This window comes from Fulmarus glacialis, unplaced genomic scaffold (genome assembly GCF_000690835.1).
Source record: "Fulmarus glacialis isolate BGI_N327 unplaced genomic scaffold, ASM69083v1 scaffold47969, whole genome shotgun sequence".
NCBI classification, from domain to species: Eukaryota; Metazoa; Chordata; class Aves; order Procellariiformes; family Procellariidae; genus Fulmarus; species Fulmarus glacialis.
In genome coordinates this window covers 4,426-30,672 of record NW_009233528.1, presented here as the reverse complement: position 1 = coordinate 30,672, position 26,247 = coordinate 4,426, and the positions used below count along the sequence as shown (strand labels likewise).

General features: G+C 36.6%; 1 protein-coding gene across 1 annotated transcript; it reads right to left on the bottom strand.

Annotated features, from left to right (window-relative positions):
* Window positions 1-838: 838 nt before the first annotated feature.
* APOO (apolipoprotein O) lies at window positions 839-25,987 on the bottom strand (the record flags this gene model as incomplete). Its single annotated transcript, XM_009585342.1, has 7 exons — window positions 839-907; window positions 10,481-10,588; window positions 16,129-16,220; window positions 19,501-19,596; window positions 20,661-20,715; window positions 23,439-23,558; window positions 25,877-25,987. Coding segments are annotated over 7 exons (651 nt in total), but the record flags the coding sequence as incomplete, so codon positions are not given.
* Window positions 25,988-26,247: the final 260 nt, after the last annotated feature.

Below are 26,247 nucleotides of genomic sequence, written 5' to 3'. Positions count from 1 at the left end.
ATTATTGATTTTGTATTAAACTATGTCATTAATACATTAACGTAATATATTACGTTATCATTAGTAATAATAAGCCTCAAATACAGAGCAATTTTTGTCCTATGAAATTGAGCCATCTTAACAAAGTTGAGAAGGTGTTTTTGTTTTGCTTTTCTAGATAACTGTAACAATCGCAGGACTTGCTTAAGTTTAGAAAGCAGGCCAGTGGCCAAGTCGGAAACAAAACTAGCATATCAACTTGAGTTTCTGGCTCAGAGAACTCAGAAACGCTGCCTCCATTTCCTCCATCATTCGTTCCCAACTAATGAAGCACATCTCATTAGGGAGGTGCATCAACATGAAAGGTCAGGCACACTGTGGACTGTTACAGGCTGTAAGATAATGCAGTACCCTGGCATTGACAAATCTTTAGCGAAAATGTACCAGTAGGAAAGACGTTTCTTTCCCCTCCTTCATACCTGCACAGGTGTGACAAAGGCAGCAAAGAGGTTTTTGGTATGGGGGGCAGAGATGGCAAGGGAAGAAGGAAAAAAACCACAATACATGGCCTTGCTAAATTAACTCGGAACCCTTGGTGGAGACATACATTTACTTGCTATGCTCTAAAGATGAAGAATTTAGATAAGTTAAATAGTGTTAAGGAGCACGCATATTCTTGAGAAACGTTAAGATGAATAAAATTATTACCTCTCTTCCCCTCCTTCTTCATCAATATGAAGAAGATAACTACAAGTCAAACTTGCAAGTGTTCAGCTTTTCCAGGTTATTTTGCTGCTGTAGCCACATACTGTTATCAGTCTTTATCCTTTACCTGTTTGGTGCCAAGTGATCTGGTGTTCTACTTCTGGGCTTGCTCTTCATTTGAAGCAGCATGGATTTCCAGGGGCTTGTCACCATCTGCATCACCCTTGAGGAGGGAAAAATACACACAAAACTTCAATTGAGGCAATCCATGATTAATGTTTTTGCTAGAACAGAAATCCTCTTCATAAGCTGAAGCAAAAATTTCTTGCAAAATCAAGTGGTTGATGATACTAATGCAGTATAACATACTCAAATATGATCTTCTCCCAAATGGTTTCTAGATTTTAGTCTTCCTGTAGTTAGTTGAGCAATTAAAGGATTTGAAAGAACAAGTAGTTCAACAGAAATGTTTTAATTGACTCATTTTGCCTGCACTAATAACAGAGGATGAATTCCCACAGAGTAGTTGCTATTTTGCATTCTCTGAATTCTGTGTGGATTTATACAATAGGTCTCTTTTAGTACATATCCTTTGAGACAGTGTTCTCACACTTTCCCTGAAATAAATGATAGAAATCAGAGAACGAAGAGAGGCTTGTTAGAGCATCTGGTCTATCTATTTGCCACATATGCTATAATGAACGGACATTTGATTACAGTCTTAAATAGATAAAAATTTAAAAAAAATCCTTAAAGGGCCACACACATGGCTAGGGGACTGAAGCACATACAAGGACAGGCTGAGAGATGTGGGTCTGTTCAGCCTGAGAAGATCAGACAAAGGGGGAACCTAATTGCTATCCACAGTTCCTTAATGGGCATTTACATATTTGGAAGACCTAGGCTCTTCTCAGAGGTTCACACCAAAAGGACACGGAGCAAAGGACACAGGAACAGGCAAATTTCTATTAGATCTATGGGGGGGGGCAGGGAAGGGAATGTATCACACTACTGATCAAGCACTGGAGCAGGTTTTCCAGAGAACTTTTTGAATCTCCATCCTTGGAAATATTCAGCGCTTGACTGCACAAGGCCTGAGCCACCAAATCTGACTTCGAATCTGTCTCTGCTTTGAACAGGGGATTGGATGAAATGATCAGAGGTTGCACCCAGCCTCAATTATTCTTAAATTCTACACATGAAAATTAAATGGCATTTTCTTTTTATTCTAAAAAGGTATTTTTACCAATATAACTTAAATGTGATGGAAAATGTAACAAAAGAAGCCAGCTGGAAGAGGATGGAAAACAAACATTTCACAGGATGGGTCAAATTTATGTCCCAGCAGAAATTAAACACTATGAATAAGGCACTGAGTCTATGAGATCCTGCATATGCTGCGCTGAAGATATGGACTCAATACATCAAGATTCAATTATGAAGATAATTCTTAAATTTCTTATTCAAAATATGCCTAGCAAGACCTTTAAAAGGCAATTCTTTCTTTCAGAAACCCATTTTGTTTTGATCACTACCCCGGATATTTCATAGTATATAAAATATATATACTATATATATTTCACATCCACAAACCACACCCATTTCAAAATAATTATCTACTCCGTAATTTTCCTGTACAGGAACTTGTAAATTACGATATTTTACTTCAATTTATAATGAATAATCTGACTCACGATGCCTCATCTCAGGGATTACTCAATCCTGAACAAATGAACTAAAAATAAGTTGTTCACAGAGAGTTCTATGTTTTTTCCACTTGCTTGTTTTAACTTGTAAAAAGCAAATACCATCTAGATAAGCTTTTTTTTTTTGTGTCCTGAAAGAGGAAAAAAACCCAAAGCAACACACACAGACACACAAACGTACAGGAAAATAGGGGTCTTGCTCAGTTCCTTTGTTTCTGCGAGCTCAGTATATCTCATCACAGAGCTTGTCTTCACTAAATCTAGTAAGCCCAAGTTATTTAATTCAAGCCAGTCCACTGCTAAACTATCATTCCTAATCATTTGCTGAATTAGCAATTAAGAATTTCTTTTAACTCCATGCACTGTATGTGCCCACTACATAAATAGTCAGCCTGAGTGAGACTGAGCAAGCAGTAATACGGGTAGCCAGAAAAGGTCGTTCTTTGAGCTAGCACTGGACATAAACACACCTAATTTTACAACAAAGTGCCAAGGTCCTCTAGTCACACTCAAAACCAGATCAGAAGCAAAAAACGTGTTTAGATCAGTGACCCAGAAGACTGTCCGCCTCTGTGCCATGATGCCCTCTCATAATTAGAAGCAGGCACATATTCAAGACAGTCTTTCTACTTTCTGGCTGAACACAACCACTCCACAATATATCTGGGTGGCCAGAGGAGTTCATGCACCAGAGCTCCATCCCATAGCAGAAGGGGAAATATTTGGCAGCATTCTTACACATCTGACAGTTTCAACTGAAAGGTGACTGATAAGAAACGTCCATAACACATTCATTAGTTAAGTGTTCAATACACTGGGATTCCATGGGATTAAAAAAACATTTAAAAAATAATTATTTGAAATTGAAAGTAATATTGGAACTAAGGGGACTGTACACAATGCTTTTTGTAAGGTTTCAGTACATGAGTGATTAAAAGACACCCCAATTTAGCTCACAGTCTCTAACAGATAAATTGAGACCTCAATTTGAAATGACAAACAAAAAAAAAAGCAACGATTTCTGTGAAAATTTTCCTTCCAGACAGAGAAAAATGCCCAAAAGCAACCTAACCTAATGTAAAAAAAACCAAATGTGGGTTGGCTTTTTTCTCACATTACAGCCTAGTCTGATGCAGAAGTTAGTTTCTGTTGCTCCTTCTGAGAAAGTTTTGCAGACAGCCAGGCCCTTTTACACTGGCACCTAACCTTAGAAATTATAACTCCAAAGGTAAGTATACTTCTCTCTTATGCTTATGGAAAACTCTTGAAAAGTAGAGTCTGGCCACCAGAAAAAAAACAACAGCTGCAAAAGAAAAACAAAGGCTCATCTGGGCTCACAGATTAATAATTTACCTTTTCTGCTGTCCTCTTTTGTTTGCAATGTATTGCTTAGAATAAAGAGAACATCACTGGTTTACCTTATTCATCCTCCCCCAGTCAATCAATCACTTATTCTCCATCTTTTAATTTTAGCTGAGCTTGAAACTTAAGTCTCTCAAAAATATGATGCACTTTAAAAAAATATTACTCTTAAGTTGCTCTAAAAAGCTCAACTTTTTGTGGAGTAGATTCTGTCTTTCTTACCTCTAACACATTTAAATTCACCACAGCCCAAACTGTGGTGAATCCAATCCAAAAGAAGTAATAATTTTTACAAGGTTTACTCTGTTTTTGTTCTTACAACCAAACAATAAGAGGAGAGCATATGACAGGGAACAGTATTTTCTGTCAGAAGTAGATGTTTATCTTTTAGTTCAGATGAACAAACTTCTGCTCGTCTGTTTAGAAGTTACTGAAGACAAGTCTTACAAGCATTTACTGTAGAAAGATGCTCTCTCAGCTGTTTATGTTGGTTTTTAAAAGATGCTCAAAACACAAGTGACTTAAAAACTCTCCTCTTAAAACACAGTTTAAGGGTTTCTACAGTCACAATCCGTGATGCTTAGGTAAAGCTCCCAAGTGTCAACACACTGACATCACAACTTCCACCAGAGCTTTCAGGTGAGGAAAATCCAGGTCCACAATTTCCTTGATGCTTGTTCTGAGCAAGCACAAGGAAACAAGTACCCACAGCTGAGCAGTCTTTGTACTTGGAAGCACTCTGTCACCAGCTAACAATTAATAAAATACCCAGAGACAGCTATATAGATACAGCTATATTTTTAATATGTATATATGTTATATGTGTAATAAATATGTATCTAGGTTAATAATATATAATATATTAGTATTGGTAAGTCACAGATGGTTTCTATCAACAGACCAGGAATGAAAACCTAACAATAAGCTACAAGAGTTTCTCTCAATCTCTGAAAGCTGTTTAAACAAGCAAATGACAGACAGCAAGAAAAAAGGAAAAAAAAAAAAAATCAGTTTTCTGTAAGATCTTATTACTGATTGTAGCAAAGTGGGAAAGAGCACACATATGAAGAAAGGAACAAGACCTGAAAAGGAGGGTGGGTTTAGAGTTCTAGTGCTCTTCTGGTTTTTCACATTTCAGCCACCTCAGTAAAATCAACAGGTGCCCAATTCAGTGTTGGAAAAGAAGAGAGTGTTGGAGAATGAATCCAGAACAGCTGAAAATACAGCAAAAGTCTTTGAGTGGTATAAAGACAAGACAAAGTGAGAACTAACTGAAGAAAACTGTTTTTCTATGTGTTTCAGTACATATTAGCTCACTGGCTGGAAAAAACCTGGGTTTAAGTGACTTGGTGCCATAACACATGCTGTTGTCACTTGAAGACGAAGTCATGATAGTATGAAAGCTAACAACGCTACAGCACAGTGCAACAGTACAAGTTATGGAAGTATTGAAACCAGAGGCAGAAGAGGAAGGGCAAAAAGGCTGCATTTCATAAAAATAAACATAAGATGAGCTGATTGAAACAGGACCCGATTGCTAGAAACTTACAGGTGATATGTATTGAACTGTGGCTCTGAAATACTGATCTTCAAGCAGTCTTCTGTAAAGAATTTATAATCCTTTGTATAGAAAACCACAGTCCTTAAGTTTATGCTGTTGCACAAAATCCTCAAGCTGCTATGGTTCGTCCATCCCTCTGACTTAAGGACAGGTATTAAAGCTGATAAACTCAGCCACTATTAGAGATCGCCGTGGGGGAAAAAAAAAAAAGCTGCAATTCACTGGCTTAACAGTTCAGCTAGTTCAACAGTTTTGAAGGCACTGGAAGGCAGAAAAGAAGTGTAGAAAAAGATGATCTTGCATGAACTATGATATTATTGGGCAGAGCAGTGGGACCAGTTACTCACAAAGACTAGCTGAAGGCAATGCAAGGTATTAGCCTTCATAATTGCAAAACCCTAGTAATGAAAGTTTGATGCCGCCTAAGAATACTCAAAAGGGTTTCAGACGCATCATTCTAAAAAACTGCATAAAGGCGTAAGTTGGTATGATTCTCTACAAATTTTGCAAACTGAGTTTAAGATAAACAAGGTTTGAAGGACACATCTTCCATTTCATTATCGCTTCCCCTAAGGATTTACAACCTGATAATATAAATGTTAACAGTAATTGCACTGATTTTTGTGGAATTACTTCTGAGTAAAGATCACAAGTAAGGAAAAGATTTTCAGAAGATAAAACCCTTAAAATATTCCTGGCCCCCCAACAACATGGTTACATTTCTTCTACCATCTCCTCTACCTGGGGGAAGAAGTAGAAAAGTCGTCCACTTTCTATCGAGATAAAGTATGCAGAAGCTGAATAACTACTCCTGCTGTCCCTGATTAGGAAAATGTTTCATCCTTCTGGAAATAAAAAATGTGAACACTGTTTTTTACTTACGGTACTTGTGTAGTTTTAGCAGAGAGCTTTCATCCTGACATCCTGAAGAGCTGGATCCTTCAACAAGCCAGCTTCAGGATACCAGAATGCTATACTGTTAACAGCGTATTCAAAACCTTATCAGACAGACTTGCTCTATGGAGGGGCTCCAGCCACTGTGTTTCAAAACATAGCAGCAGAAGGTCACAGAATTAATCTTTCTTGGCAGAACTTGGATTTCAGTTGATATGAGCTCAATTTGGCACAGGTTTTTGTTTCATAAAACCTTCAGAAAATTAACCTACCACATCTATTTTAATGACATATTGCTGCACAAACATGAAGTTATGCACAGCTGTAGTACCTATGACTATCAAACAAATTATGAGCAACACAACAAATAAACACAAGCCAAGAAGAGCCACCCATATATTGCTTGACTGTTTGCAAGAATCTGTTGTGTAGCAACAGGAAAATGCTAAAGTGAATGTCACAAAAACAAAAAATAACATCTTTTGCTCTGGCATGGTATTACGAAATGGGTTACATCTGCTATTACAACAACTCAAGAGTAACATTTATATTTGCCATCACTAGTTCAGGAATCTAGCTGCCTAGTATGACAATACGAAATAAATATATAAAAACAACCCAATTTTTTCACAGGGCTGTCAAATTAAGACAGATGTCCCAGAATCTATCCTAGAATGATTTGCCAATTTTATTAGATGATAGTTAGAAGTATTTATTTCCTTCCATGACACTTGTGTATCAGTAAAAGCTCCAATAAAAATACAACTTATATTTATATCAGAAATTCTTTTGCTGGAAAAGTTGATACTAATTTGGTGGATCTAATAATCTGTGTGAACAAAAAGTACTTTTTTGCACTAGTATAACCACACAGCATTAGAGACAGACTGAAAAAGTTTTTCTAGGGTAAACTTCACCTCTCATCTCATGTTAGGGATACATCAGTGCTTATATGTATAAAAAAGGTAAGAGGTTTTCATTATTAATTATGACTGACCTCATCCTGATAGAACATCATAATGTTATCTTAAAAAAAAAAAAACAAAGCAACTAACTAAAAAAACCAAACCCACTCTTACCCCACCAGCTTCTCAACTATGTATTTTATACTGCTTCACCAAAAGGATGTTTCAGAGCATACTTCTTCCATTAGAAATACTTTTCAGTCCACATTCTAGTGACTTCAAAAGCATGTGACTTTTTACAACTGCTGTTCAGCTCCTCTAGATGCCAGGGAGACAATACACTCTCTTCAACAACTTCAGAGGACAAAGAAGCAATGAGGCTGTATACTCCAGGGGTAAGAGATCACTGAACATCTGAAATGAAGGCAATTTCATCAAGTGCCTAGTGCTTCTTCATTTGAGTCACAGCATTTTTGTATCTTGCCTAATCCATGAAGTTAAACGGCAACACTAACAATATCTGATCAATTAGATGAACTTTAAGAGGAAACCATTCAATGGCATTTCATTCCTTTGTGCAAATAACATTTTGGCAACTAAGGGGTGTGATTTAAAGATTCTGCAAGGAGGAAGAAAAAGAAGTGTGTTTACTTAGTGGTCTCTGCAATTTTGCATGTCGTTTGTTTTTCTGCTGAGGTAGCAAGTGCTTGAATAAGCTTTATAATAAGATGAAAGCTTCAAAAGTTTTTGCCTTCCAATAACAACCACATATTTCCTTTTGAAAGCCTGGGACACAATAAAATAAAAAGCTCAGCTAATTTTTACTGATGCTGTCAGTTTGTCTTTCTGAAATATTTTAATGTTGCCTTTTTTTTTTTTGAGATACTTTTTGACAGCCTAGGTTTTAGGAAAGGTACAGTATGATTAACTAACCTTTGTTTATTCAAAGAGCTATACAACTGCATTTACTGAAGCACCTAGGGCCAATATAGGACGAGTATGCACTGATGAAAGTCTCCACTCTCATAAGACTCAGCAACTGACAGGACACGAGCATTTCTCCAACCCAGCTTGTTTGGAACTAGTACCACACTTAGACCTACCTAGGGAACTCGTCCCATACCTGCAGTCTATTCAAGTGCAATTGCCTCTCCAAAACATCTCTCTCAGTAGCTATCCCCCTTACGTCTTAGGTCTCTGGGTTAAAAATACCATGTTCTGGTCAGATAGGACTTCTGGTTTACAACAACCCAGAAGCCATACATCATTGTCAACCTAGTATGAACTGTTAACCAGTTGTGAGCTATGGCTCCATCCACAGTAAAAGACCAAGACTTTCTGCTGGTTCAAAAGTTGTTTTCAAATCATCTGTTAGTTTTGCTAGGCTACATTAAACAACTAAAATAAGAGATGGGAAGCAGTCTGCAGCTAGGGCAGCAATTTGTATCAACAGAACAAGCATAGTTGCTTAGAAATCAGGAATTAAAGATGCAGCAAGTTTAGAAGTGAATTTAAAACCACAGAAGTTTTACGTTACACACCTGAGCTTTTATTTCTTTAAGCAGCAGTTTAAAAAAATACCCTAAAAACCTTACAGGCTCTCCCTGGCACACATTTAATCAACACACACAGTTCTCCACTCTCTTACACACTGCTTCACTGTGCCACCTACATATATTTCCTAGAAGTCAGTTTGCTTATCTGTATCAGAGAAGTACAACTACAAAGACACCTTGCTCCTGTGGGGTAACAGAAAGGTCTAGTAGATAAAAAACAAAAAACATCATTGAGATACTTAACGCCAAAAGCTTCAGGCAGGTTATAAATTACGATCAAGACATTACATAACATAATGATTCATTAAAACAAGTTCCCATTTCTTCACAAGTCAGTGCTAATCTTCTATTAGTATCATTAATCAATCACACTGCACTTATTTTGAAACTTGGTAGCATTTTGTAGAATGCAAACGCATTTGAAGCAGCAAAATAGAATCTTATTTCAGATTTTTTTTGGGGGGACAGTATTTATGACTATTTGCTCTAACATAATGATGTCACTGTGTACTGCTCTATTGGACATCACTATCCAGTCATAACATCGAGCAATTTGTAGAAGCAAACAATTATAGATATACAAAACTAAACCCCTACAATTCACTACATTTATGTACCATGTTTGACCAAATCTACAGACGAAGTTTAAGTACTGTGTCCCATTCCAGGTTCCCCAGTGTAAGAGAGACATGGATATACTGGCTAGAGTCCAGCGAAGGGCCACAAAGATGATTAAGGGACTGGAACATCCTTTCCTATGAGGAAAGGCTGAGAGAGCAGGGACTGTTCAGTCTGCAGAAGAGAAGGCTTGGGGCAATCTCATCATTGTGTACAAATACCTGAAGGGAGGGTGCACAGAGGACAGAGCCAGGCTCTTTTCCGTAGTGCCCAGTGATGGGTCCAGAGGCAGTAGACACAAACTGAAACACAGGAGGTTCCCTGTGAACGTCAGGAAACACTTTTTTTACTGTGAGAGTGACTGAGCCCTGGCACAGGTTGCCCAAGGAGGTTGTGGAAGTCTCCATCCTTAGAGATATTCAAAAGCTGCCTGGACACAGTCCTGGACAACTGGCTCTAGGTGGCCCTGCTTGAGCAGCGGTTTGGACCAGATGACCTCCAGAAGTCCCTTCCAACCTCAACCATTCTGTGGTTTTATACAGAAATATAATATACATAATATATACAAAAAAATCTAATATAAATATAAAGTCTTAATATACACTGCTTTAACACACACAAACATATAAGCAAATAGTTAGATACCAATACAAACACTAACTCAAAACCAGGATAAATTCATTCACGTACACTGAATAATACGACTTAAATAGAGTGCAACTACTTTAATGACTACAAATCAACTATGGAAGAGCACACTTGCTGAGATATTGAGATTTGAAGTAACTAAAGGCACACATGCCTTAAAATGGTGGTATTGTATAAGCATGGACCAGAGGAGTGCTGGAAAAAAAGGCTTCCCTCCTCTGGTGAAGTATGCAAGGAAATTGTATTGTATCGCTGATGCTCAGTAGGGGGATTAGGGAAAACTGTTCTGTAGGGGAAATGAGGAAATCTGCTCCATTCTAAAACTGAAAATAAGCATGCAGACATTCACTTAGTTGTATTAGCAATGTTAATTCAAAAATGCTGTTTTAAAGAAACCTCAGTGCTTGCCAAACTCTGGAAAACAAAGCCATTATGTTAGCATTTGCTCTGTCATCAGGGGCAGGCATCTCTAAGGTAAGACATCATATATTCTTTGTCTGAAAATGCAGTGGTAGATTGAGAAATCAAGTTCCTCAGACTTCTTACCTTATCACTTTTTTTCCCAGATTTCTTCTTCTTAGGATTATCCTTCCAAAGAGATTCTACAGCAATATATCCCTGAAGACTCCAGTCATACAGCTGTGTACCAGCAACCTTTGACACAAAAGATATTAGAAAGCATGAACTTAATAATCTGGGAAATACTATTTTGCTTCTTGTTTAAGTGGAAGAAGTCTCAAAACACAAGATCTTTAACATCTTCCTGTTCAAGTTCAGGGTGTACAGCATTAACATCTTGAAAAATATGAGGAAAAGCCAACTTGCTAAAAAAACTGTTTGAAGACTACCTGAAAATATATCTTTATAAAAAAGGGTGGAATGATGCTGCATGTAAACAATTCTGGTTTTCTTAGTATTCGATGTTCAGATCTAACATATGCAAATTATTTCTTAATTTGACCATTTTTGACCATACTCATTTTAAAAACAAAAAAAAAATCCCCTACTTAGTTTGTCACTATTTTACAATTTCACACTTTCACTGCGTTTACAGAACAGTAAGAGTACCCCTTTGTTTCTTTTTATTTGCTATTTAGAAGAAAGACCTAATTTGCTGATAGATGGCTGTAATGAATAACCAGCTGTCAACTCTCAAAACAGAAGACAGCTAGGAAAGATGGCATTTGCTATATTACACCAACAGGTAATTTTACGACAGGAAAAATCCCCAAGTCTAATAAAAGATTATCTCCTGCCCCTTACATGATATGGAACTGTAATACTCATAGCATCCTTTAAAACTCAAGAGGGTTAGGTTTTCACAGCTCCAGGCTCAGGTCAGAACTCACTTCCAGTTTTCTTACAAATAAACAATTGCAGAAATGGACAATTTGCCCAACTAGACAGCTATTAAACTAAAAGACTTATGAAATCAAGAAATAAGAAGGTATCACTCTATCTCCCACAGCAGGCAAAGCTGGAAAACCAAAACTATGAGAACAGGGCAAGCATAAATGATGTTTCTGAAACAGTTTCTGAATGAAATCTTTAAGTTTCTTCCAATCTCCAACAATTCGCTGCTCAGAGATTTCCTGAGCCAGAGGTGATTTCCAGAGGTGATTTCGGTGTCTGTAACAACGCCCAAGGAATTTCACCTCCTATGAACTTGTTGCACTTCCCCTTGAACCCCATGCAAATTTTTAGCATCCACAACATCCTGTGCCAAGGATTTCTACCGCTGGGCACACATGGTACAAAGAACCACTTCCCTTTGTTTGTCTGAACAAAATTAAGTACACCAGTTATGTACCACAATAGTAAGGGATGTGCTTCTGGGCAGAGATCATGTTACTACTTTACAGAAGAGGCTATTTAATAATTAAAATTAAAAGAAAACAAACCCAAATCAGCAACTACATTTCTGAGTCACAACTAAATCCAAAACATTGGCTGTTTTAAATACAAAGAACTAGCATATTTCTCACCACATCTGACAATCACAGTTGTAGTTTGGTTTTAAACAAGTCGGTATGATGCACTGAGTTTTCTCTATATTTGAAGGTGATAAAGGTCATCAGAAAAAAGCACACTAACTGTTCCAGGGATGAATGTGTTAAATCTCAAAAATCCCTCAATTCAAACATTACAGGTATAGACAGTTATCATCTTCTTCAGTATCAGGACTGTTCATTCTCAAGTACTTCAACAAACTAGTTCTGAAAGTCAGAGGAGCCTATGGCTCATCTGGAAAGATAGCGTGCAAGCAGTACAAACCTACCAGGACTGAAAAATAACTACAATAAACAAATAAACAGAGGGGTGTTTTGTCTGCCATGTTACTGAGCTATCAACATAAAATGAGAAAAAACAACAACAACTATCCATAAGCCATTTCTTGTTCCTGCTTAAAAATACTCCATTAAAATACTTAAAAACACTTTAAATACCTAACAGTAGAAACTTAAAAATATTCTTATTATAGGAGTCATACGATCAAATTAATTATGAATTGCACTAAATGAGAAACTGGTCATTCATGTTGCTGGAGTAAAGTAGCTACATCACAAGATACAGCAACCCAGACAGCTTAGTCTGCCACATTCAACCAATGTTTTAACACTGTACAGACCTCCCAACATGCACACCTTCACAGTTTGCATGGGTTGAAAAATACAATTCTAGATAGACTGTAAGCTGCAAGTTACAGCGTCAACAGGAACATAAACAAGAAATTTTTATAACCACCCAAGGCATCCTCTCACCAACACACCACTAGAGTCATGCATTATAGGCTTGTGTTTTATACCTCTCCTCCTCATGGAGCAGTTGAAGAGGAAGCAGGTGGGTACTGCAGTTGCCACCGCTATTCTTGGGAGTGGCAGTTCCAACCAGGAAAAGTGAAAGGTACAATCATAATACAAACAGTTCATTCAATTGTTCAAAGTGTTCATTCCAACATTCACACAAAGAGTTCCTTTCAAAGACAGACAAGTTTTTCCATTCAGTCATCTGGAATTCTTAATTTCTGGAAGGTAACAGTTTCCAGCTTGTTTGTGTTAAATTACAACATGCTAAAATACCACCTCTGTTCAATGCAACACTGTAAGTAAGTTTGTATGCTAAAATTTGAACAAACAATTTCAAAAGTGAAATTGAGTGGTTCTCAACAGGGACTCTGAAATAGTTTTAAAGTGAACTTGGGCCACAAACACCCATACTAGGCACTACTGGGGTAGCATCAGCGGTCTCTAAGGCCTAATGCGCATGTAAACAAGCTCCCATATTTTAATTCTACACAGGACTATAAGCATACAATATTGACTATACCGAATGTTATATGTCAAGATTATAGAGCAGAATTATGGTTAGCAATTCCTTATCTACATTGCATGCTGAGAAACTAAACTAAGAATTTGCTGGCTTTTCTACATTTATATTGTTAACAAAGTAGTCATAGTGCAATTTCACAAGCATTTCATTCTGCAGCAAACATGGATCAAGTGACCCCAGCTCCTTTTCAATCCACAGTTCCTGTATGTCATGCCCTCAGTTGTGCCCGCACAACTGTTTATACCTTCTGGACTGAACTGAGCAAGGGGCGTAGTATAGGTTCAAAAGACATAGAAATAATTTAGTTTGTTGTCAAAGAAATAAACACATACTAGGAAGCTTTTCTTTCTTTCAAGAAGAAGGTAAGCATAACACACGCTACTTCAGAAAATTTGAGAAGTTATAATAACAAGGAACAAAAATTAATTCTCATGATAAAAAGACTGATTTAAGTAACTTCATAATGGAAAGTTTCTTCCAGATGGAAGATAAGCCACAGTAAATACAAAACATTTTGAATGTATTATGATTAGCTGGAAAGCAATACGGTTCCAAAACGCTAGTTAAAGTTCCAGCAGAACAAAATAAACTTTAGTACTAAATTCAGTTCTCTTACCACATATACAGTCTGACCATTTGTTCAAAGCTATACAAATTAAAGTAATACTAGCAGTGAGGAAATAAATCCCTTACAAATTTGTGATTTATTAGAATGATTACCAAAATGAGGGGAAAAAAAAAATTAGTCTGTGCATTTCTTCCATCTCCAGTTAGATGAATAGTGTCTGAAAACTACCTATTACCAGTGATGAATTCTGTGCTATAACTTCACTTAGCAACTCATACATTTTAATTAAAGAAAAAAGTTTTCTTCCAGACAGATGCATCAAGTGTTGTACCTCAACTGCAAATACATTTTGCTGTGTTTATTTCCAACTCTCCAATGGAAAGTCTTTAATAAAGGTGAGAAGGGAAAAAAAGAAAAAACACTGAAAACATTTTTAGTCTTTTAAAGTATGGTCAAATCTGAAAGTTTACTAAATGAAGGAAACTGTACCAACCTGTAAATGAAAAAGCAGTGATGAAGTACTCAAATGTGGAAGAAAAATAAAAAGAACATAATATAAAGAATAAATAAAAAATTTAAAATTTATGTTCCAGAATATTTCCTATACTGTTCTATTAACTTGGCAAGTGAGCTTTGTACTGGTGGCATCCCTCTCCAGGCTTATAGATTTTTTTTGAAAGGCCTATGAAACATTTCAAAATAATTACTAGAGATTAAAGTGCTTCCAATTTCAGATTAAAGCATAAAAATTATGGACAGTAAGATCTGATATGCTTAAAACTTTGCTTCTTTAAGAAAAGAAAAGCACGAGAGAGATTAGAGGAACCAAAACAGTATCTAGGATATCACACTCTCCACAGAAGTTTTCAAACTCATATGTCTAGTGTCCTGACCAAGTCAACAAAGCTAAACCTACTCCAATCAAGTTTCAGGCTCATGGTCTCGTATCAGATGTTTTGTTACAGTCAAACTAAGAACTGTGAATTAATCAAAGGGCAATCATGCACTTCAAAGTTTTCATAAAATAAACACGGTATTGTGAAGCTGTTAGTAGCAAATCCACAGTTAAGACTGAACTGAGCTTCTTTAAAAACAGTAACATCAGTCTGAACACCATTCAATCACTTCCCACTTCTCTGTTCAAAAGGCAACTAAAATTTCAATACAGTTTCCAACAGAAATGTCTACGTTTCTTAAATTTTTATGTTCTTTTTCATGCCACTTGCACCATTTTCACTCCCTGGGAATAAGTCCACAGAACTATCTGGATTTAGAGCACCTGAATCCCGGAAGCACTAAAAAAAGATTCCACCCAAGATCAGGGTATCACCATGCTGGCAAAGTTCAAACACACTATTTGTTACTTTCCCTAAGTCAACGACCTTTCAGTTTTCAAAGAACATCATATGTTCTTGAGAATATCATATTTTCATCCTGACATCTCAGTGACATTCACCAATGTCACTGCATAACCAATTTACCAAACCCTGAAATATAAAGTATTTCTGACACACTAAAATATGTGCACTGTAAGTGGTTAAAAGCTAAATTTGAAAAAGAACATTGGTGGAGAACTGAGAAATCTGCCAGTACAATTAAGTGTGGACAGCAAGGCATACGAACTGACATCAGTAGCGGCTGTAAACAATTGTCTAGTCTCTTCAGTTCTTTCTTTCACAGGAAACCCACTTAAGCAACTGTAAGTTAACATGTTTCTTATGTGCCTGAAACAACAAATGCATAAACAGGAAAGGCATCCAATAAGCAGCAGAATTCTTACCCCATTCCAGAATGTGCATGCTATCTTTCTTAAAACTCTATCCAATAAAAAGCAGAAAACTTCAATAACAATGTTTATCTCAAAATGTTGTTCCTATGATTTCTCTATAGACTCTCCTTTTTTTTTTCCTTTCTTTCTTTCTTTCAAATCCTGTTTTCATTTGCTCTCAAGATATTTCAGGCTTCCTTAGTATTGTAAGTAAACATGCAAACTGCACTTAATAAGCGTATTTACATTAAATTATAATTATTTGAGGTTAGAGATTCAGAAAGAAAATTATGTTCCTGAAACTGAAGACACTACTGCAGACGTTAGAAAAAAATAGTCACTAAAAGAAACAGCGTATCTGACTGTCTTTTAGCCTAGACTGCATGTTCTTTGACAAAATAACTATCGTTTTGTTAAGTGCCAAGCACACTGACATGGCTTTTAAAAATGGATTACCAGTTAATTTGAAGGTAGGAGGCAATAATCAAAGTAAAAGACACTTCTCCAAAGCAAAGTATCATCACTGACCTTTGCAATAGAAACCGCTTGCTGAGGATAATACATGGAGGCACCAATACCCATGAGACCTGCAGGATACACTAACTTCTTTATTCTTGAGCCTGTTTCATAACAGAAAAACCCAAAGAAAACCCAAAACATTGTTAGAGATGTTAACCAAGACAGCTGAATGGTCCTACCCTTTTATTTATAATCAAAACAATTTTATTAAATACAGTTTTATTTTCTGTTCAGTCCTACTGGTTTCTTAAGAAACATAATTACTCTGATCAGTAATTATTCTTTTAACCTTTTTAAGAGAACATTTTTATTAACATCTTTCCATAGTGAAAATTACCTTACAACTATACTTACTGTGGTAATACATAATTTATTTCGGTACTAAATAATGAAGTAAAAGTCACAGTTAAGAGATATTTAAGAGAATTATACCAACTGATACTCTTTTCTAAACTAAAAATAAAAACTCAGGCAAAGAAAGGTTAGGATAGCATTCTTTTGATGCATCAAGCAGCATAAGAGACCTTCCAATACAAACTTTGTAAGTTACCTTGACTCACAAATATTGATTCTTCCACAACTGCTATTATGAATAATTTTTCTTGATTCACTATAGCAATTTGCAAAGCATTTGAAAGTATTTTTAAACTAAAGTTCTTACAATTATGCTATGTACCCACTGCTCAGTTCCCAACTAAATTTTGAACATTTTAATCAATTTGAACTCTCTATTCAATTATACAAGTCTAAAATAATTTAACTGCCTGAAAAGTTCATCCTCTTATCACAGCTGGCCACAGGTCGTGTATCCTGGCTGGCCAGTGACAATATGCATCACTGAATCAGTTACAGGGCATGCTGCAGTTTATCCAATCAGAAAGAAACATAGAAGGGAGCAGGTAAAGGAGAAAAGCAAGCAGTGCAGGAGAAAAAAGGTCATAGAACAGACGTACAGGAGTCAGGGTGCAGTAGTTCTGTTCCTCATAGAACAGCCTGCTCTATATGCGTGTCCTGGTTTCGGCTGGGGTAGGGTTAAATTTCTTGCTAGTGCTGTGTTTTGGATTTAGTATGAGGAGAATGTTGATAACACACTGATGTTTTCAGTTGTTGCTAAGTGCCCTCCTAGTCCAAGGACAGCTCCCATGCCTACTGACTGAGCTAGGTACACAAGATGGGAGGGAACATAACCAGGACAGCCAGCCCAGCTGGCCAATGGGGTATTCCATACCATGTGACATCATGCTCAGTATATGAATGGTAGGCGTGATCCAGGAAGTACCGATCACTACCTGGTTATCGGTCAGCGCGGGTGGTGAGCAATTGCATTGTGCATCACTTATTTTGTATATTTTATCATTATCATTATTATTTTCCCTTTTCTGTTCTATTAAACTGTCTTTATCTCAACCCATGAGTTTTTCTCACTCTCGCCCTTCCAATTCTCTCCCCACCCCACTGCGGGGGGGGAGGGGGTTACAAGTGAGCAGCTGCATGATATTTGGCTGCCTGCCAGGTTAAACCACAACAATGTGAAGCCACATGTGCTTCTAATAAAGGAATAATAAATTTTGAAGAGGAAACGCATGTTAGAAGTGTTTAGTGTTTCCACTAACATATGCTCATGATGAGATGAGAAACTCAGCAGTGAACAAGACATTCATAAAGTGATGTTGCTAGTCTTGTGAAGAGGGAACTTGGTACCAATTAGCTATGAGAAAGCACAGAAAAGGAAAGCTTCATTGCATCTTTAAAACCAGAAAAATTACACTTTTCTTGTAATTTCTGGGAATGGGGAATCTTCCTTAGTGATAGCTTATCAGTGTGCCTACAATATCACTTTAGGAATAAATATAACAGTTGAAGATATGAATGCCTTCCAGCAGGCTGCGACCTGCTGGAGATACCCATTAGAGGGAAGTTTAGGAATACTCCCATGTCCGTTACAGTACTTCTCAACAAGGTTAGAACAAATTATCTTCAACGGCATTTTAAACCAAGCTGGATGACTGCACAATATTCACATAATTAAACTCTGAATACTGTACTTTCTACTTAGTGAGCAGCTGTATCTTCAAGTGTTATGGTTACATCTGAAAGGTTTTATCTGTATCTTCCAAGAGGGCAATTTTTCCAGTGAGCCTGGGGGCGGGGGGGAAGGGATAAAAAAAGAGGACATTTGGTTCTAACTTTCTGTAGCATCAAAATTAAGGGGCACCTCCTTCTACAGTTTGAATACTTTCTGGAAATAATGGTCAGTATTGTAAACTATAACCAAACAAAAAGTTTTAAAATTATGGCTCCCATCCTAAAAGATTCACAAATCAGCCATTTGTATTATAAGGGATTTTTTTTTATTAAACTTAGGACCCTCTAATCTTTCAGATCCAGCCCCAAGACTGCACTTCCCCCCCGCCCCCCGCCAGTTTTGCTACAGGCTAGAAGCTGGTCTCATTCATAATCACATAACTCAAGAAGCAGGAGTTTGAAGAGAAAGACCTTTAAATGGGTAAAGTTGGAGACCTTGATTTTCATTATAAGTGCATATATTCACAGAATGCTTTCCGTTTCTACATAGCCAAGCACACACTTCCAGTTAGTTCAACACATACAGGCTCCACAAAGGTGTATTTTTATCCAAAGTTAGTCCTCACTAGTTTTTAAATTCTAGAACTTTACAGTTCCGTTATCTACAAGTTTTCTTGTTGTGTTACTTCATTTCACTGTATTAAGAATATCTCAGTACAAACACAAAATACTTTTTCACAATTAACATTTCTTAAAATAACATTTATTTCTATGAAAGCATAAACATATTAGTTTCTTCAACTAGTGTGATGAAATTAACTGTATCACATTTCTATAGCATAAAACGTGCATGTATTTATAGTACACCCAGAGTTCACAAGTATTTTTGCTGAATACACCATCTGCAGCAGCTCTGTGCCTGGACACACAATATTCTGAAGGAACCTGAATATACAACTAATTATACATGTATCCTAGTTCAGGAACCTCTGTATTTTACCATAATTTATTCCTCTCTAGTTTTCTACAATGACATATGTGATCAAGAACTTAAGTAATTAAAAAGATTTTTAGGCTAAAAAAAAAAATCCTTTTCTACTTTTGCTATAAGATAGAACTAGAAAAGATCAAAGACTGGATTCCAGTAACAAATACAGTATTCATAAACAATAATTGATGCTTATTACACACCTTTTACATTAAGTTTCTTTATAATTGGAGGAACATTGTAGAAACATGTTTTTACAGTTAAGTTCAGATCTCATGCGTCATGATTAAAAATTAGTATCCAAAAAACCGCAAATAAATTATTTATCCCAAATCATAATATAAGCAGTTCAAAAGGTTCCCACTTACCTCTAGCAAGAAACAATCCAACAATTCCAGCAAAACCAATCACACCAAGTCTTGGATAAAATCCAGCAGGGGGGTTTTGGAGAAATTCATAGCCCTCTGAAAAGAAGTCAGAACAAAGTGCTTTAATGCAATGTGAAAATGTTTTTGTGATAAGGAATCATCGATACATGCTGGCAACTGTTACAAAACATAAAGAGTTATCAAAACATATTTAACTATCATGCACATTTTAGATCTGCTGGCATAAAATTCAAAGCCTTTGAGATCTTCTCTAGTGACACATGGATGAAACTGAACATCGTATTGTATTTACCAATCTTCATAGAAGCTTTTGCCTTTGCTCCTGGGCCATCCGTTTTGTTTTGCTCTTTTGCATCTCGGTTATATCTTTTTCAAATTAGTGACAAAAACCTTTGCAAAATGGATTCTTACATTTATTACATGTTAACAAGAATTAGTTTCAGTAAAACACTGTACAAAAAACAAATCACAGAACAAAGGAAAGACACAGCATAAACAAAGCTCACTCCAAGATGGGAGTCCGATGGGGGAACGAAAAACTATGAAAAACCTTCCATACAAAGGAGTTCAAAAGACTGAGACTGTTAAGTTTAAGGAAAAGAGGCGCAGTATCTGAGATGAGCTCTAGATAGCGTCCATGCTCAGTCCTGATGAGCCTAAGTATGAAAGGATGCTTCCAAAAACCAAAAATAAATACAAATTATTTTTGATTAATTCAAAATTCTTAGGAGATCCAAGGAAGTAAACCAAAATGAAAAGGCTAAAAATTACAAACAAAAGACCTAACACTTGTGACAAGTAATAGACATTGCAGGAAGTTTCAGTTATTAGGCTGGGTCAAGCAAATACTACCGACGGGGAATAAATTGTGAGGCTTTTTTTCCTTCTTTTCCTGCATAACTGTCATTTTTAGTGACATTGGTCGACATAGATGCAGGTCTTAGATTTTAATTGTTTAGAAATGTAGTGTCATAATGACCTACAAAGGAAATTCAAACAGATATACAGTGCAGATAAAGTAGTCTTAAATGCATTAGAAATTATATATATAATGATGCTTAATGGAATTCCCTTTTAACAGAAAATATAGTACAGTCCTGCATTTTAAATTGCTAGTTAAGAAAACTAAACTGATTTACCTCTACCATGCTCAACAGCTTTTTCTAATTTGGGCATAGCTTTGGCATAAAGATCCTAAAAAAAAGAGAAAAGAAAAGAAAACAACAGTAAATAGATACCAAGTAAGTAAAATATTAACTACAGATTCTAACTGACCTGGCAAAGAAGAGAAATGAAAAAAAAAAAAAAAAAGAAGAAAAAAAGTAGTGCCAGGTCCCTAAAATAACTTCTTTTTATTCCCACTTCCACCCTTCACTTACAGGGCTATGCTTGCTTAACATTGCATTTGGCATAACGTACAGCTTTTTCTCAAAGTAGCCTTTAGACACAGATGAAATATAATACCTCAAAACACAGAAGTCAACTTCAATATTTCATTGAGTTCCTGATCAGGCAGCTGAAACTCAGGATTATCTCAGGTTTCTCAGTGTATTGCAAAAATACTTGAGTTGATGCAAAGAAAGGAAGTACAAAACTGTAATAAACTCCTTCCTAGCACTACACATGGGTACATGACTCATTCTGCAAGGCGATAAATTCCACTTTCCAAGAGACTATCTTAGGCTAACAAAATTGTATTTTTTAAGTGACTTGGAAAATGAAATGTCCACATATATCCAAAGTAAATCATCAAAGAGCACTGCATCAACGCCCGTACAATGTCCAAAGTAAATCAAAGAGCACTGCATCAACCCAACAAATTACTTCTAGATTTTTTTCTCAGACTGAAAATATGCAGGACGCCTTTTATCAAAGTAGACAAAAAAAAAATCTCAATAAGAGCAACCCTGCTAATTATTATGCTAATAATCTTTTGGAGAGACAGTGTAAGACTGTCTATCAATTAGGGAACAAATTCATACACATGTATGCCCAAAGCTAAAACAGAGAACGGTCTAGCAATACCACTTGAGCTGTATCTGCGCAGAAGTGAAAGCATTTGTTTAGGATACTGCACGGGGGATAGTATCTTTAGAACTTTCATTTCCTCACTGGCAAGAATGACTTAAAAAAAAAAACTTGTCATGAAAAAAAAAGTGTTAGCATGTGACACACAACATAACTCTAAATGGATGTTGGTCTTATTAAAAGCCAATGGAAAAAAGAACATGCTCTAAAGACCCCAGAGACTAAGTCTGATCTTCTGTCACAGCTCACACATAACTGGCTCATTTGTACATCTGTGTTTTGAACTGACTATCCACTACAGTTAAGCAAGCAATTTTGTAAAAGTAAAATGGATATACAAACATAGCCAATTTTATTCTCATTATCCTGGGTTATGCTTTTAATTTTAAAGACAACTAAGACACACCTAAAATGTTATTTTCTTTAACATAGCAGGGGGTGGGGGTGGTGTAAAACCAAAACTATCTCTGACTACAGTTAAGCAAGCAAGATGACCCTAAACCATAAAGTTTACATGCCCACTTCATAAAATGAGTCAGTAAACCACTGCCAGGAAATGGCTTGTTTTGTGTGAGCAGAAGAGCACATCTTATGTAAATGATCACTACGCAGACAAAAAAATAAAGCAAATTGGAAGACAACAGGCCACTGAGACATAAAGCACTGTTCAAGGCTTACGTGCAGTCAGTCCAACTGGGCAACTAACCTCGTCTCAAATTTCATTCCCAGTTATGGTTAGCACAGGCAACCAAACAGAACCCATGCCTTTAGGAGATCAGAGCTCTATCTACCCTGTGGAAAATCCCCCTTCTCCTTCAAAACAGTACTCCTGCTGGTGGCACTTTAGAAACACATCGCTAGACTGAGTAACCCTGAATACTTCTGAAAAGATGTTTCAATACTGTTAAAGGTTAGTACCACAACACAGAACACCTAGGCAGAAAGGACATCCTGATCTGAACAGCTTGGCTTTCTATGGAGAACTGGAAAACCCAGCTTGCAGCTTAAGAAGAGGATTCACAACAGCCAGAGTGCAAAGTCACCTAAGGTTGCCAAGAAGCAGCCAGATGACAAGGATGCCCTCGCTTCAAAAGTAAGCCTCAACATGTGCTGGGTCAGAAAGAGCAAGAAATCCATCATATGACTCTGCAATCTAATATCAGTAATTTAAGCCTTGATTACAAAGAACTTTGTTTTCCTCTATGCTCCAAAGACTATTTTTGTATTTAATGACTGTCTAGTATAAACATGCTACCTAATAAAATATATAAGAAAGTTTTGGAGTAAGGTCTGGGAGCTAGGTTTGCCACTACTAGTGGCCTGGTATTTTCTCTATTCCAGAGAGCCGCGTTCCTTCCCTCAACATTCCAGTTCAGCTAATACTGATTTATTTTCTGCAAAGTTGTGTTTTGTCACAGTTGCAGCGAGGACAACTCAGTATTGCTGCTCCAAAACACACTGCTTGATAATTTAAGGCCTTCTTAAGCATGGAAAAAGTAAATTTAATCACTGTCCTGTCTTCCTCAGTCACAGGACAGTACCAAATCCAGATATCCCTAGATATCATTAAGCTTAGAGTTTTTTCAGATAACAATTCTAAGCTTTAGTTAATTTTCTTTTAATTCTTGTGGACAGATAAAAATGTGAAAAAGCACAGGTTTAGTTCAGCAAATTAGTAGAAAGAAACAACTGGTTTTGTGTGAGGAGGGGGTAAATATTATGACCCAAACTGTGGAAAACTTTAAGTAATGCAGCGTTTTGGAAAAATGCTTGTACAGCTGTCAACTTCTACTTTGCTGGTATCTATTAATTCTGTCCCTAAAAAAATAAAATCCCAGTTCAACCCTTATCACTGAACCACTACCAGACGTGATATAAAACCATTATACCTGACACCAGGCTGTATATGGTTCCATAACATGCCGTAAACGCGAAACCCCCTCTTCCAATTGGGTTTGTGGATTCTCCACATATTTAGTCTCACGAGCTGGAGAGGAGTAGAGTGACAGCTGTGAATATTAGCAAACAAGAGGTTAAAAACAAAGGTGTAATCCTGTAAGTAGGTCTTCAGGGCATGAACAGTCTAACCAGAGAACGCCTAACACAGTGCTTACTACATAAACAATGCATAATAAAAACTCAGGTACAGCTGTGAGACAAGCATTATGAGCAAAGTTTAATTACATACTATGATGAAGATGACTTCTAATTGCTATGCAATTCATCCATAGCTGCTATATGATCCAAGTCACAGGTTATAAATTAATATTAAACTAGTTTAATAAGAACACAAAACATAATTGTGAAAAATGTTTCTGGTCTTAATCAGCACTTCTGGTTCCCAGTTAACACACTAAATGTACTAGAACTCTGAAATCACAATCGATCATTTTCTATATTTGCACAAGCCATCATTAAAGAGTCTAAGTAGCTTCTAACAAAGGCAACATCCGATACAAATTTGTCTGTTTGTTACTGAGCAGGAAAATGGTATGACATCCCCAAGTTGCAGTCATTAACCCCATCAGCAACTTACAGCATTAATAGCACCATGGGGCTGAGCAAATAGGAACTGTAACATCCACCGGAAGAGCAATGGGCATCTTCACATAATAAATACTAAACCACCATATTTAGGGTGTTTAAAATCGTATTCCATTAAAAAAAAAAAGACCAAAGTCTATATTGTTGAATATGAACAGCAAAGCTTAGATCAAAACAAAACCTGTTAAAATTCCTAGCAGTTTATATACTACACTGATGTTTAGTATAAAGAGCTTATATTTTATACCACATTTATACTACATTTACTAGTTTATTATAAACTGATGTTTACATATATTGTTGCATCAAAGTGGAGCTAGTCCTCTTTTCAAGATAAGTTGGAAAACAACTGTATCTCTATAATAACAAAAAAAGCTGCTAACCATAACAAAACATATAATGACATAGAATTTGGCAAATAATTTGATAACTCATGCAGCTGGATTTCCCATAATACTTTGAAAGACAAGCATTTTAAGTCTCATTTCCCGAGGAAATCCTGTCATGTCTGGCAATCATAGTCACAATCAGTTTAAATTTGATCCTGTTAGACAACCTAACAGCCACGTCTGGCACCAGGACAGAAGTCTCAGAGATAAGGAAATTCCCATACATTTTATGAAACTAGACAGCTGACAGTAGAGATCCAAACTAACGTACACTGGGAATGGTAAGAAAGGCAGCCAAAACTCCACGGCTTGCACATTCTGCTTTGCTGAAGCTGATGGGCAAGCCAATTATTCAGCACATAGGTAACTTCAAACTGCTGCCTCATTACTGACTCATGCCAGCGGTGGTGTAGGGCACGTGACGGCCCAAGCTAAGGTTCTTTCACTGGGGTGAAGCCAGGAGACTGCATCAACTACTGATCCTCTCGTATTACGCAAGTGAACTGCCCATGCGGACACATCCAAAAGACCTAAGTACACACAAAAATAAGTTTCATTTAGTTTCACTGCTCACTTTAGCTTGGGTTGAAGTACTTAAAATTTTTAAAGATCTACAAACTCTCGTGGATATAAAGCTGTATTTAGTTACAACTACAGGGGCTTTTTTTTAATGTTGGAGATTGTTAAAAGACTCACCTGCTGGTGAGTCTAAAGTTTGACAGGGTGTTTTAAAGCTCTACTTGTGATATAACCAAGACATTTGTAACATCTTAGAGAAACAACAAAGTAACAGGTTTTAATTATCACTACTGATTGCATTTGCTGTTGCCTAGGTCTGAATGCTGTAAAGAAAGGAAAACTGACAAAATTCAGTAGGCTACTATATCGGATTCAAAGCATTGCCAGACAAGAATTTTGCCTGTAAAAAAGAGAATATTTTTAGAAAAAAAAACTTTTCATTTGCTGTTTTACTGGAGAACATAAAAGAATTTTTATTAGAATTTCCAACAGTACTTGTAATGAAAAATACATGGTGTTACCTGGATAAAAAGCAAAGAAAATATTCCTGGGGATTTGAAACATGACCACAAGTGAATCTATGAAAATGAAAAGGTAATTTCTGAATGAAGAACAGAAGGCTTTAATGTAGGAAAAAGATCTTGCACACAAGCAAGCCTGACACTGTCAAGCAGAGGGCTTCCACCCTCAGGTAAAAGAAGCAAAAGTATATCGACATCTCCATTACTAAAAATGGAGAAGCAAGTTTAAAGGCAAGAATACAAAGGTGAAGAGATGTACCTAAATGCTTTCACGCATCAAAATATAATGTCTTTCAGAATTCCACAGATATTTCCATATAGATAGAAGAGCACTAGGGCTCTAACCATACTTACCTCCTCAATTTTCAGCAATTCCTTTTTGGAAGTCTCTTTCTCTGAAGAGGAAGCATAAACCTGGATAGATAGCAAGCTCAGGCTAACAGGGGTGGCCCCCAGCCGAATTACCTAGGAACATTATAGGAAGAGATGTAAATCAGCAAGTTCAAACAAAACGGCAACATGTTTGAACACATCCATGTAGACAATGTTTATGTCCCTGTATATGTTAATAAGAGATATATTAAGATGTTCAGAAGGTAGGAGAAAGGGGAGTCAGTGGTAGACAATCTAATGCTCTCAGGCACTCAAATGATAACACCTAAATTATTCAGATGGTATTTAGAAAAACCTAAGGCTAAAGGAGACAGTAGATATAAATGCTAATC